A 14,552-nucleotide genomic window follows, 5' to 3' on the forward strand; every position below is an offset into this window, starting at 1 on the left:
TGCACATGTCTGCTCTAAGTCTAGGTTGTAGGTTCTGGAGTCTGCTCAGTGTAGAGCAGAAATGTTGAAGAACAAAGGAAATTTCTGCCCATATTTCGCAATGTTGAGCTTGTCCTTGACAAACCTCCCCAAGGGCAAGGGTTTGTTTGCCTTTCTGACTTTGGGGTGAGCAAAGGAGGCAGCTGCAACACTCACAGGCACACATAGGAGTCAGTCTAAGCTCCCAGATGGCTCCTAGCCCTTCTCTTTCCTCTAAAATGTCCTAGTTCTAGCAATTACAGGATGCCACAAATTCATTCAACTATAATATCACAACCCAAATATTTTTTTAATGTTGCAGTGTTCTGATAGATGAGTGTTGAAACTATAATAAGATCATTATGAGAGAATTTACCCCTTCAAAATTCCAGTGGTCTGAGGGAGAAGACCCTTTGGCTAACTTTTTAACCTCATAAATAAGTGAATCAGGAATGAGAGATGTTCATGTGTAGGAACACGTTAAGCTGCTGTAATGACTAATACCCCAGGTTTTGGTGACTGTATGGCGGTCTAACACTCGTGCTCTGCTCTATGAAGTTCTTGCACAAGGTGACTTGAGCTCAAGGCTCCTTTTGCATTGCGGTGCCACCATCTCATGGAGCCTTGGCTTTACTAAGCCCAGCTGGCAGACAGAGAAAGGCAGGGTGGAGAAGCCTTGTCTCCTATCCACACCGGTCCAGAGGTGACACACGCTCCCGCTCTCATCCCATTGGTGGTAACTGGTCACGTGGCTCCACCAAGATTTCAGAGGACTGGAAAATGCAGCTCCTGGATGCACGGTGGCTTCTTGGAGGTGACTGTGGAAGGGAAAACATAAACTTCTCATGAAAAATTACCAGCGTCTGCCACAGGCACCGTGGCAGTGAAAAGGAATCGGCTTTCACCTTACCTAAACACATAGAGGCAGGTTCCAGGAGATGCAACATTGGATCTGCCTTGGAGGATGACAGGGAAATAAAGGATATAAAGGCATTTTTCCGTAGAAAGGCATTTTGCACAGGCAAAAGCAAGTAGAGGAGGAAGATCGTGGAGCATTTGAGGAATTGAAAAGAATATAGTGAAAGCCCAGGGACCAGTTAAAAGATGTTTTTCATTAGAGTAATGACCCGCCCACATATCTGTGTTAAGAGTTTGACAAAAGAAAGCTAGCTGGCCCCAACGCCTCTTGGGAAATTATTCATTTTACTTGCTTTTGCGGATAGTGTTAAAATGATCAAATTTGGTTTTCTGCATCTCTGCATTTGATTCCTGTGATGAGAACTGATGAGAATGCCAAATGACTTCTCAGGAAGAGTGGTTGGTACTTAGTATTCTGCAGGGTCTTTCTGGGTAAGTGCAACCAGAGCCAATGAATAATAGAAACAGTGTATATCTGTCAAGTGTAATTATAACACTGAATTATGCTCATCTTGCATTCCGAATCCTGTATACATTAGTTTAAACAATGGAACATGCGGGCACTTCAGACCTGTGAGGATTTTACTTTGAAAAATAGCATGCCCTTGTTTTAGCCATTTTTAATAGGAACAAAATTCATACCTTGTTCAAAATTATTTTATGGTACAGTTTGACCACACTCTCCCTCTTTTTTAATCTCCTCAGGTATCTTAAAAATAGGAGAGAACTAAGGAGGAATGTTTCAGTCCACTTTTAAATTCCTTCTAATTTTCTATATTTAAATGAAATCCCATTCTTTGCATTTTGATGAATCTCTCTGATTAAATGCTCATTAAAATTATAGAATAGGTTTGCTTAAAATGTCACCAACCTTTGTTAAAGAGTGGAAATTATCAGATTGTGACTTTTAAAAATTATACAAATATTGTTGGTTTATTGTTAAATGATTTAAAAATCCAGGAAAGCAGAAAGAATAAACAACAACAACAACAAAATCAGCTATAATCTCATATTCTAGTATACTTACCAATACTCTTTTGGTGTGCCATTTCTAAACATTTTTCTATGTGCTTACATAGGATTTTTTACAAAAATAAGATCATATGGTGCATACTGTTCAAAACCCACTTGTTTCATGTAATGATATTTTAGAAGCAGATTTTCATGTCAGTTTTTCTTTTTTTTTAAACTCTACAACAGTGATTTCTTTTTTCGGCTGAGGACAGAGACTGTATCAGAATCTCTAAGAGAGTGTGTGTAGTTTGGAAAACCGTTATTTTATATGAACAAAACAAAACAGAAAAGCTATTGGTTTTGTTCTGTAATCTACAGAACGTAATGAACAAAAAAATTATTGTGGGGTGGGGATACCTGGGTGGCTCAATCCGTTAAGCATCCAGCTCTTGGTTTAGCTCAGGTCATGATCTCATGGGTCATGAGCTCGAGTCCTCCCTCGGGCTCTGTGCTCAGTGGGGCATCTGCTTAAGATTCTCTCCTTCAGCCCCTCCCCCAACTTGCACACTCATGTGGGTGTGTGCACATGCTCTTTCTCGCTCTCTCTCAAATATATAATTAAATCCTAAAAAAAAAAAAAAAAAAATTGGTGGAGTGTTGATCTGAGATACTCAGGAATATGTTTTATTCCCCACTAGCCTCCCATATCTGGGCACATCAGAATCTGGAGATGATAATCAGATTTTTATGTCAACAAATGGAAGTGTGGGTTATAAAAAGATTGGAAAACAGTGTCTCGGTTGCCAAGAGTTTCATTTAACCAATGATCCTTTATTGTTGGGCTTCATTTTGAAAAGGTAGATTTTTCTCACGTCCTGATCTACTGGCTTCCCGTTGTGAATTCCCAAATCCATCATCCCACACAACAGTAAACCCCATACTTTCCATGTGTTTAGGGCTCACTCATATATCACAGCATGAAGCAGACCCATATGAAAATGAAGGACCTCATTTGGGAAGGCCACACAGGGATGTGCCCAGTAGGACCCTGTTCCATGCTTGTTCTGTACATCTTCCAACACCTTGTTCACCTTCTAGAGGGTACATGAAACCAGTCTTAGGCAGAGTCTGACCAGCCACGCAAACCCACCTGCAGCCGTGCCCTGAATGGAGTGATTCTAGAGAGAAACCATGTTCCCATTTGCTCAGCAAATCATGAAAAAAGGAAACGTGGTTATTTGAACTTGGTATAAACTGACCCTAAAAAAAGCATTCTTACAGGTTTTCTCTGTGCAGTCTTTAGGGAGCCCAAATATTTATTTATGCAGTATAATCAGGAAGGTTGTGTTTTCAGCTATTATCATCAGAAATAAGGGAAAGGGAAGCATGCCATATGAGGAAGCACTGTTACTTGGTTCAAGCAGAAATTTGGTGGCGCAGTCCTAAGGGCCACCATGAAGTGACTTCCAGTCATTTTTCAGAGGTGGAAATATATGACTTTTGGGTGTGTTTACCCTTCTACCCTATTGATAGAGCATTTATCCTGAGAAATTTCAACCCTGGGATTCTGTGATCCTGTATTTTTAATATTCAACCCCAAGTTTCCTTGTTTCTAATATTCCTGCTACGTAGAAGATAATGAATGAGTTTTAGTCATCATAGCCAGAGAAAATGAACAAGATAATTTAGGTCAGCTGTGCGCCTCTTGCAGCGAGCCCAAGGAACTTTAATAGTTTTTCACACTTTAAGAAAGCTTGTTATATAAACAGTGGCTCTCCTATTCTTTCCTGTCTCTCTACATTCTCGTTTAAAGTCTCTGTTAGCCTGTGACGTAGTTTCCCCTTTTCTCCATTCCCTGCCTGTAAATACACTGTGGTTGAGGTGCATCTGGTGTTGTCATGGAGAACACAATGAATCTCTTTTTATATTCTGTGTCCATAGTGTGTAGAATCTAGAATCTTTATTTGATAATTTTTTTTTTTTTTTAAGAGAGAGACTTCGTCTGAAGTCATGCCAATGCAGCATTGAAAGGTTATGCTGGATAGGAAACAATTTGGCACAAAACAGAGAGAGACCAACAGTGCCTGTGCTAAGACCTACAGTCTGGGCTGCAACTCAGTCCGTGGCAACCAGAACACAGATGTCCCCTTGTCAGTCTGACTCTGAGAGATGGATTCCCAGCCCCCACCAGCAGCCCTCTTCCGCAGCCTCATCCTCCCTCCTGTGGTCACGTTGGTGGCTTTTCCTCATTATCAGTGTACAAACAGGCAGAGCTATCCACCACCCAGCCATTTAGAAGCCCCAATTCACTAATCGGCTGGTATGTTGTCTCCTTGTATGTTCCAGGGTGGTTCAAGTTTACACCTGTCGGCTTTGTTCCGATTCTAGCTGTTTCAGCATATGGTCGTATTTCCTCCTTTGGACGTCACATCTCACAGCCCGTTCTCCTTGACCCCTCCAAAGCCGCACATCTCAAAGCACCTGCTCTCTCTGACATCACCTGAAAGCAACCCCATAAATTACCCCTGGTCCAGCTTCTACATTTCCTTTTATCACAAATACCCTACCCCCACAGTCACCATCTGGGACTTTCATCTCTTTTTCCAAACTGGGCACTCTCTGCCCAGCACACAAATCTCCCCTGGTTCCAAACACAAGGATATTTAAAACCTGTTGATGCGTCCCTTGCTAAGGACAGGTCCTGTTTCATACCACATGTTATTTTCGAAAGATTTTTGTCTTTTTCCTTTTTCAGTCATATAGGTCCATTAATATTCAAGAAGTTATTCTCAGAAGGCAGTTAAATGCATGGAGAAAACTAAAATTAGAAAGGCTTTGCATTTTAAAGACGGCTCTCTGTTTTTTGCATGGCCCGTGGTCACTCCCTTTTGCTTCCTTTTCTCTGTGGATGTCTTTGTTTGTGAAGTTATTTTTTAACCGTAATAAAAAGCTTAAAGGCCAAGATGCATAAAGAGAAATACTTCTCATACTCAAGAGGTTATCAAGATACCAGAAGTTCTAAAATGAGTTCAGAACATTGATTCTTAAGCTGCAGGCATTTCCTTGAAGAATTTCCAAAAGACTTCAAATAAACTTTCCTTCTCAGTGTTCGTTTTCAGATGTGTTTAACACTAAGTGTTAGGGTGTGAATATGCATATTTGGCTCTAAAAATTTCTCTATTCACACACTATGACTACTACAAAGAAAAATGGTTTTTTTTAATTTCCTGTACATTAATATGAAAGGCAGTGCAGAGTGATTCGAAAAATGAGCCCTCTGTGCTTAGTTATAACTGGATGTCAGCATCTCACAGCCTCGGCTTCCTTTCCGGGCTGCGAGGGCGAGTGTGGAGCTTAGAACCCATCCTCGAACTCCTCCGGCCTCAACATGATTGCACTCAATCGCATACTTTGAAACCCAACTGGCTGTTTGGTTTTCGCCGAGAATCCAATGGCAAGCTTCGAAGGACCACAGACCATGAGGGGCTGCATGCACCTCGGACGCCCACTGCATGTTCAGGGGGTCATCGAACCCACCCTCAGTCCGACAGCTCCTAGAAGACTCGCGGAACTCGTGGAAGGCTGCTGTGCTGGGGGTTACGGTCATCACAGAGAAAGAGGAGAGCTTAGACGCAGGAGCGCACAGGGCAGGAGCCACACGACAGGCCAGATGCTGAGTTTCCGGGTGTGCTCTCCCTGCAGAGTCACAGACCCGTCACCTCCCTGGCATTGGCAGTGACAGAACGTGTGGGGTACCGCCAAGCGGGGCAGCTCCCCTGAGACTCGGTGTTCAGAATCTTTATTCGGGCTCCGATCTGTAGCATGCTTGACTGCCCGCATGACTGGCCTCTGTCTCCAGCCCCCTGGGCCACTGAACTATGTGCACCACACCTTCCCCTCCCACCGCACTGACCGTCAGCCCTATGCTAAATCACACCATGACACTATCAGGCATGACTCTCGGGTGAACAAAGACACTCCTAGCAGGCACAACATTTCAAGGGTTTAGATACTGCTCTTCCAAAGCCAGGGGCCGCGTGGGGATCTCTCTTTAAGCAAAGTTAAACTCTTTACTGTACAGTCTTGAACGTCTTTCTTTGGATGGCCAGGAAATAAACTTTGATTCTTGGGACCTTGCTGCAAGAAAGGCACTTGGTGATCAAAGCAGAATTCCAGGACCGTTTTCATCAGGGACACCTGGCGTTGACAAAATGCAAACTCCAAGGTCCTGCCGCAACTTACTGCATGAGAATCTCTGTGACGGGAGCCTTCGAAACATGCTTCTGAGGATACTGCTGAGTTTATCCTGGATAAGCCTTTGATCCTCAGGTGTCATATATTTGGAAACAACCTTTAGCATAGTTTGTTTCTAGCTGATGTCACCAGCGTATCCTGATCCTAGACTGAGAAGATCCACATTCCTACTTTCTGCTCTCGAGACAGATGCTTGTAGAATAGAAGATGCCATTCCTTATGTATGCCTGTCTCCTAAATTCTGGTTTGCCTTTGGAAAATGTGTGGGTTTCCTTGCTCAGAGCATCTATATTATAATAGTTTGGCCTCCTCGGCAGGAGTGTTTCTGTTCATCGATTCATTTATTCACAAACTGTGCCTAGTCTGCGGCAGGCATTGTTCTAGGTGCTGAGGATCTAATGAATGAACACCTCTGTTTAGTGAGGCCAGGAGCACGTGTATATTGTGCCAGATGGTGATTGGTGATAAAATGCATGCTACACAGGTCCAAAAAAAAAAAAAAAAAATCAGGAAAGAGGAGAAAAGGCAGCTGAGCGAGGGATTCACTATTTGACATGGAAGGTTTAGGGAAGGAATTTCTAATACGATGACATGTGAGCAGAAGGGTAAAAGAGCAGACACACATAATTATTTGGGTAAAGCAGACACTGAGTTATTTGGGTAACAGTAAGTGCTAAGGCCCTGGGGCAGGAACCAGTTCACAATGTAGTGCGCAAGAAAGCCTTAGGTGATGAGGTTAAAGGAAGACTAAGAGGAGCAGAAGCAGATACAGACACTACAGGAAGCTCTTTCAAGGAATGTGGCAACTAAAGAGAGCAAAGAAATAGAAATAAGGTCAAGAGAAGTGTTTTGTAGTTGTGGCGGCTGCTCAGATGTTCATGTGGGAGTGATGCAACAGAACGCTAATGACTGCTGTTGCAGAAGAGAAGGGAAGCTTGCTGGCGCCGAAGTCCTTGTGTAGGGAAGAAAGGATGGAGAGCCTCCGGGCTACGGATGGAGCCCTGCCTTAGATAAGAGCAGAGATATTCCACCACCACCACCACCACCACCATCACCACCACCACCACCACCACCACCACCATCACCACCACCACCATCACCATCACCACCACCACCATCACCACCACCACCACCACCACCACCACCACCACCACCACCATCACCACCACCACCATCACCACCACCACCACCACCACCATCACCACCACCACCACCACCACCACCACCACCACCACCACCCCCCCCCCCCCCCGCTCCTTCCTTCTTTCCCTCATGTCTCTGATTCTCGCAGGGACCTTATTTGCCATCTGCCTGCCTCTTCTTGTGACCCTCTCATGTTGCCTAAATCCTTTGGTCTCCTGATGTCCACCATTTAGCCCTTCCTTCCTAAAAAAAGAAGAAAATATACCCACAACATTCTCCACTGTAGAATGAGGCTAAAATATCTGGTCTGCCTATTACCGGTTTCGTTGTATGGGTCAAACAATATTTTGTGCGGAATAACCCTACCAATCCTTAAGCTCCGTTTCAAGAAGGAACAAACAAATCCTCATCAAAATTGCAACAGCATTAGCCAGTCTTCTCAGCAAGCCACGGTGTATACCCGGCCTTGTCTTTTCCCTTTACCTGTCCCATATTGAATGACCTAATGCCTAAGGGGTTACCTCACCTGCTGGGAGAACTGAGAGCCCAAGAGTCTGCTCTTCTGGCCAGTTGTTAAATTGGTCCCTCAGGACGTGAAGCTTGGAGGTGGTTTGTCAAAAACTTGCTGAGTTAGAATGAGAGCAAACAGCTCCTCCTGCTGGAAATGAAAAGGGATGGGGTGGGGGGGTGGGCCCCAGAGCTGTGTGTGGTTCTGTCCCCTTGATGGCTCTGAGTCCCTCAGATGGAGTCGTGAACCAGACTGAGTCAAAGGGCCTTTCCCCCATCTCTCCTTTCTTGATCTTTCTTGATGCCAGTACGCCACCTTGCGCATTTCTCTTATCATGTAATCTTTTCACCCTGTAAGGATTCGATATCTAAAATTACCAGTAAGATTAGCTTACCAGTAAGATTAATAATCTTAATCTTAATCTTAATCTTACCAGTAAGATTATTATTTCTCTTAGAATCTCTTGCAAATTAAATCACAGAATGTTGCCATGCAAAGGGATGCTAGAGATTAGGACACAGAAAGTCTTGGAAAACTGTAAACGTAATCCTCATTTCAGACACCAGTCCACTGAGACCCAAAAGGTGAAAAGGCAGGGCTACAGCCCGAGGTCACATCTACTGATTCCCAAACCATTCCCTGCAGTGGTGAGCATGCTTTCAGCTGTAATAAAAAATGACTCAAAGAATAGTCAGTGTCTCACACGAAAAGTGTTGAGAGGCTCTGGGAATAATTTAAGGGCTGAACATCTCCAAGGACCCAAGTTTATCCCATCACCCTCTCTGTTTTCCTCTGCATGTCTGGTTACAAGATGGCCCCAGCAACATTAAGAGCCACGACCTCCACCCAAGAGGAAGGGGTACAAAGAGGCTGACTGTCTCTTCTCCTCTGAGCTAAGAAATTTGTCCCAAAAGAACCCTAAAGACTCTCCTCATATCCTGTTAGGCAGGAGGGAATGATATGTCCCATCCTAAGTAGGTGACTGGTAAGGAGTGTGAGGTTTCCATATTTGATTTGACAAATCCAGATTCATGTTCTGGGTCTGGAGTAGGGCCATCCGTACCTGAAGCTTATGATTCTGTGGGGGTACAGAGATTTCTGGACAAAACTGGAAAAGGGAGTGTGGCCATTTATTGGAGGATCATTCCCCGTGGGTCTTCCCATTTTCTGCTTGTCTTCTGAGAAAGAGGCATCAATTGCTTTGTTCAGACCTCTCCAAGGATGTGAGGGCAGCCCACAGTCTTGGAAGACGGAGGTAGATTTCTTTCCCAACCAGGGTAATGAAGCTAACGTCTCTCCGCAGGGCAAAAATTGAGCTAGTTTGCTAACTGCCCCTTTAAAGGAGTGGGGTTTCTTAAGTTCAGGTCCCTCATCTGTGACATCAACTCCCTGCAGCGTCCATCTGGGCTGCTTCACGTGGAACTTGGGCGACAAGAGAAATCCATGTGGACCCAAAGCCCACGCTGCCTGCCGTGCCGTGAATAATAAGGTGTTTTGTCTCGGACCCAGGAGGCTTCTGTCTTCCGCCAGCACCCGTGAAACCATGGGAGACTACGTTGTCAGTTAGCCGGGGAAAGCTCTCGCGCTTCCCAGTTCTTGATGCTAATAGAAAGACAACCATCCATGCTGGCTACAGTCTTCTTTCCAGGGAGTAACATTCAATGCATCCCATTCTGTCCTCAAATACTTATTTCTGGAAATAAGATTGCTTTCAGTATGTAAGAAGTGCCCTGCCTTACTGGCAGAAACAGGGCAACTCTGCAGCCTCCGACTGGAGACCCACATTAAGTAAGGACAGTGTCATTGGCTCTCGTGTCTTTGATGCTGCCTCCCTTTTATTCGCTCCCTGACTCTCTCTGTAATTATCTCTTTTTAAATGTCAGCTCCTCTCACCCAGAAGAGCAAGAGCAATCAGCCACAAACTGAACTTTAGAAGCTTTTAAAACCCACTTGCCGTTTGACGGGGAGATGGATTCTCAAAGGCATCCCTTAGCAGAGTCAGGGGAGCTGACACTGAGTGACTGACGAAAAGGAGCCCTTTCCTTTGCACACACACGGGACCCACGGCCCCTTCCTCGGGAAGCAAGAGAAGGAATGTCCGCAAATGTGAATATTTCTACGCCAGAGCTTGAGTAGAGACCCTTTACGGAGGAATCTGCTCTCCGAGGCCTTTGACCTTGACTGCCTCTTACTGCACCTGGGGGCGGAGCTACAGCAGGACCCTGGAGATGTCTTTTCCTTCTCTGGAGCGAAGTGTTGGTGTTAAGAAGACCATGTGCACAGGAGGAAACACGGGCTCTAGTGTGCCAAGCAGAGAAAAAACTTGAACATTTCCTACTTACCTGTTGGTACTCAGAGTTTCTCCAAATGGTGACATTTTAAGGACCTCGACAAAAACTCATCATAGCAGCAAGAGACGAGGGGAGGAAGTGAGAACAGCATTCACCTTTCCAAGTCAAACCTTAGGGTTAAACTCAATTTATCCCCAAATTCTATTTCCCTGATGGTTGTTGATGCCTTTAAAATGAAACAATCTTTCCTACTTAGCTCAGGAACCCATGCGCTCTTGATCTTCTGACAACTTACATTTCAAAATGCATCTGCTAAAACGTAGCATACAGGAGCACAACAGATTCAGTCTTAACACTGGAGGCAACTTTTCTCCACTGACTCTGCCAGAAAATACAGGGAAAGATCGTTCAGTCCGAGAGTCTTAAGATTGTCAACCTGCCTTCTGGTCTTCCCATAGAAACTTTCATGAAGGTCACCGGCCCCCACTGAGTCACGGTGACCCCTGAAGGCATGAGCCCCAATAGAGAGGAGATGCTCTACGGAAATACGTGTAGCTTCACCACAGGTGTTAAAATTAAACTTCTCTTTCTAATGACATAAAGGATCAAAATTCCTTGGTACAATTGGGTTGATTAAATTGAGCGCTGTGTCTAAAATCCCTCCAGCTTAATAAAGTTAATGCAGCTTTCAGAGAAGCCTGACCCAGAGGCAAGGAACAGTCCGGGTCCGGCGAGAATCCAGCCCACTGCGGTTTTTAAATTAGAAGTTTGATTGCTTGCGACACCGTCTCAAAATGGTACCGGTCTGAAGAAGCTGAATTTTCCATTAGCCTGGGAAAAAATGACAGATATTTAATTAAACTGCTTAGAGATTAGGCAGAAGGCTTAGTGGATAGATAAAGGGGCTGAATCTCTTTATAAGTGACGTTGGGAAATCCACTCGCCGGCCGTGTCTTTCCTGTCCAGAAAAGCTCACCAAGCCGGAGGAGCCGGGACCCCGGCGCCGCGTTCCTGCTCAGCGGCCTCTCCTGCCAATTGCAAGAAAAAAATACACATTCAAAAAGCACGTTTATAAAGTGTTAGGTGGCCACTGAGGAAATTAAAACCTAAAATGTGAAGTAGAAAAGCTCCTTACGATGAAAGCTGCCAGAGCAAACCACCCTAATGCACTGTTCTCTTGTTGAAAGGTGATTTATTACGGACTTTGAGCAGGTCTATGGAAAAAACGCTATGTGGTCAGTGCTGGAGGGTAGGATACCAGAGGGATCCGGCATTCCGGATGGAGAGAGGCCGAGCTGCACAGTCAATGGTGCAGGGGAGGGGCTGTTCTGCAGGAATCTTGAGGCACCTCGTGGATAGCCACAGTGGCCCAAAAGAGATGCAGGTCACCTCCATCGCCTCAACACTCGCAGCTCCCTAGCTTTCAAGAGGAACTGCAAGGACTATGTTAATAAAATAGAGTCTCGTAAGCTCTCCCCAAGCAATAGCTCTCAACTCTAGCTATATATTAGTATTTCCCAAGCACCTTTTAGAAATCACCAGTGCTCTCTGCCAGACCCACCGAACCAGAACCCCTGCAGAGGGAGCAGGACATGGGTGTTCCAGAAAGCTCTCAAAGCTCACTCAAAGAGTGACATTGTGTGTGATCACCAGCTCCGGGGCTTGGAGGCCTGACAAGCTGGGGTCCCCTGCCCACTGAGCGTAAGACACTGTGCACGTGCTTAACTTCTCCAGGGCTGGGTTTGCTTATCTGGAGAGGGTCCGTGATGGTAACCTCTGGACAAGCTTCTAAAGGTTGAGTAAGAAAATGAATGTATTCCCGGTCCCCGATCCACATCTATTTCTCTCCCCTCGGAGGAAATACAGTTAGAGCGGATTGGTGTTTTAGCCTTCCTCAAATGATTTTGCCGTTGAACTTTGGTAGCGAATGATGGGCGTAGATTCTTTCTCTCTCCCAGCTTTGTTTTTTCCTCTAAAAATCACTGCTATGAGGAAGCTACTCACGGGCCTCTTGTGCTTTCTGCTCCTGCAGCTGCCACCGAAGTATCCTTTTCGTTTGATGTTGGAAATGGGCCGGTGGAGATTGTGGTGCGGTCGCCCTCCCCTCTAAATGACGACCAGTGGCACCGGGTCACCGCGGAGAGGAATGTCAAGCAAGCCAGCTTACAGGTGGATCGGCTGCCGCAGCAGATCCGCAAGGCACCCACGGAAGGTCACACGCGCCTGGAGCTCTACAGCCAGCTCTTTGTTGGTGAGTAACAGAAGGAAAGGCCTTTGTGACTTCCCTCTGTTGTGGTTGCCGTTGTTCTAAGATTTTATTTATTTATTGGGAGAGAGAGAGCGGGTGTGTCGGTGAGTCGGGGGAGGGACAGAGGAGAGAGTATCTCCAGCAGACTCCCTGCTGAGTGCGGAGATGCGGGGCTCCATCATGCGGATGTGGGGCTCCATCCACAACCCTGAGACCATGACCTGAGCCAAAACCAAGAGGCGGTGCTTGACCGACTCAGCCACCCAGGCTTCCTGCGCCTTCCCCCTGTTGGTTTTAATAACCTTGACAATGGAAAAAAAATAAATAAATAAAGGTCTCTGGAATGTTTTGATAGAGGTCTTTCCAAAAGTAAGAGTCTAGGCTTCGTGTGGTCTCCATCAAGACAGAATGGAACAAGGAAGATGACTCGGGTAACCTAAATCTGGCCCCACGCTCTGCTCTCTCCAGAGCTTGTGGTCCTCAGCTGCAGGATCAGAGGGGAGGCTGGGGTATCACGGAGGTCTCTGATCTGGGCAGTGTTAGGTCTGTGGTTTTAGAACTGTATAAAAGTCTTCAGTAATTTAGGACACTTGTAACTGTGAGGAAGGAAAGAGGGAGAAAGAGAAGGAAATGAGCTCCCCACGCTCAGGTTTGCTTACAATGGTGAGGAGAAACCCATTATTCCTTTGTCTGCTCATCCTCAAGGTTCTAGGCAGAGAAAGATGTGAACTCCTCCCTGCGTACTGTCTTTACATGAGAAAGAGCTCAACACTGAGAAATGTAAACAGAGCAGGAGTTAAACATCCTTTGCAAGAAGTCTACCTCGCCTCACCGTTTGGTCTCTGCTTTTGACATCTTCCAGCTGAAGCTAATGTTACTTCAAATTAGTACCTGTTTCTATGATGAAATATTAAATTTTGCTTTCCAGAACACTGATGTTTTAGGGAATTAGCCATTTTTCCTCTGGTGAATGACAAGAGAGCAAGTCTGAAGGACGTTCAGGCTATGGCCACCTTAGACCCCCTCTCTGAGCTTCTGGGAATTAATTGATCAAATCAGTCAACTGTGGCCGTCCCAGACCAAGCAAAACCAGACTTGACCTGATTGTTGTTCATAGTCCTACCACCTGTCACCCCACGCTGGAGCCTCACTGAGGGTCAGCTAATTTTAACCAGGGCCAGAGCCCCACGGTATCTCTCATAATTGTGTTAGAATGCTTTAAGAACATTAGAAAGTCACAAAAATTGGATGTCAGCTCCTTCGGTGCAATATGGGCAGCCTACAAATGTGTTCACTTAGTTAGCTTTGGAAGTAAGACTGACTTGTTAACAAGCCGTGTCATTGGGGGCTGTGAAAGAGCCATCGATTTTGAGATAAAATACTCCTCTCGACCCCAACTAGAACCCAGCCCCTTCCAAATCCTGCCCTCATGTTGTAGTTCTCAAAATATACGCTTTTTAAAGCGTATATTTTTTAATTACTTTTTAAATTATTTTTTATTAATTACATATCAGGCCCGCTGATTCCTGCTGAATATTGTGAGCAAATTTCATTCTATCAGTCCATCTTGTCCAGATTACCTAGACGAGTTTTGCTTTTCTCAACCCTATCCATCTCAAGCATGCTGATTAAATTCTACCTGGTTTTCGTCATAACAGGTGACCCTAACTGACCTGAGTTTCTTCTTTTTCTGAGCTTATCCCCAGGTAGAGACAGGCTCCCACTTTCTTCCTATCCCTTTCTTTCCACGCCCTCTAGCCAGAAATTTTGGAGACCCAATAAAGTTGTAAATGGAAAGAGATAGGGAAGCATTTATTATGGTCTTGGAGTTCTGATTTGTTTACACAAGAACAACTTAGAGGAAGAAAACAGTAGAAGGCTGAGGTCAGAACTTGGCAGAACAGTGAAGAGACAGGCAGAAAAATAGCATCTCAGGAAGAAGACTGAAGGGAACGGGAGGGAATAAGCCCGGAAGAATCTAGAAGAGGAAAGCATTCCATGAAATGCTCTGTTCATTACTGCCAAGTAATATCAAGCGCCCTGCATAAAATCAGACTGGAAGAAATATTCTTTGAATTTAACAATTATGAAAGCCCTGGTGACCTGGGAACAAAGCTTCCGAACAGAGGCTGCCATGATGAGTCAGCAGCCGCTTTTCCCTTGACAAAAACAAGGAGGTCCACATCCAAGCTTCTCATTTCCTTTTGTCTCAGAGGTG

At 45.1% G+C, this 14,552-nt stretch overlaps 1 protein-coding gene across 1 annotated transcript in view; it reads left to right on the top strand.

The window, feature by feature from the left end:
* CNTNAP2 (contactin associated protein 2) overlaps positions 1–14,552 on the top strand; it is a 1,133,692-nt gene that overhangs the window by 914,504 nt on the left and 204,636 nt on the right. Inside the window, exon 15 of the mRNA XM_045087941.1 lies at positions 12,119–12,337. Within this exon, the coding sequence (XP_044943876.1) occupies positions 12,119–12,337 (219 nt within the window). The remainder of the gene's footprint in view (positions 1–12,118; positions 12,338–14,552) is intronic.

This window comes from Mustela putorius, unplaced genomic scaffold, assembly GCF_011764305.1.
Source record: "Mustela putorius furo isolate JIRA1106 unplaced genomic scaffold, ASM1176430v1.1 tig00001680_pilon_pilon_pilon, whole genome shotgun sequence".
In the NCBI taxonomy this organism is placed as follows: Eukaryota; Metazoa; Chordata; class Mammalia; order Carnivora; family Mustelidae; genus Mustela; species Mustela putorius.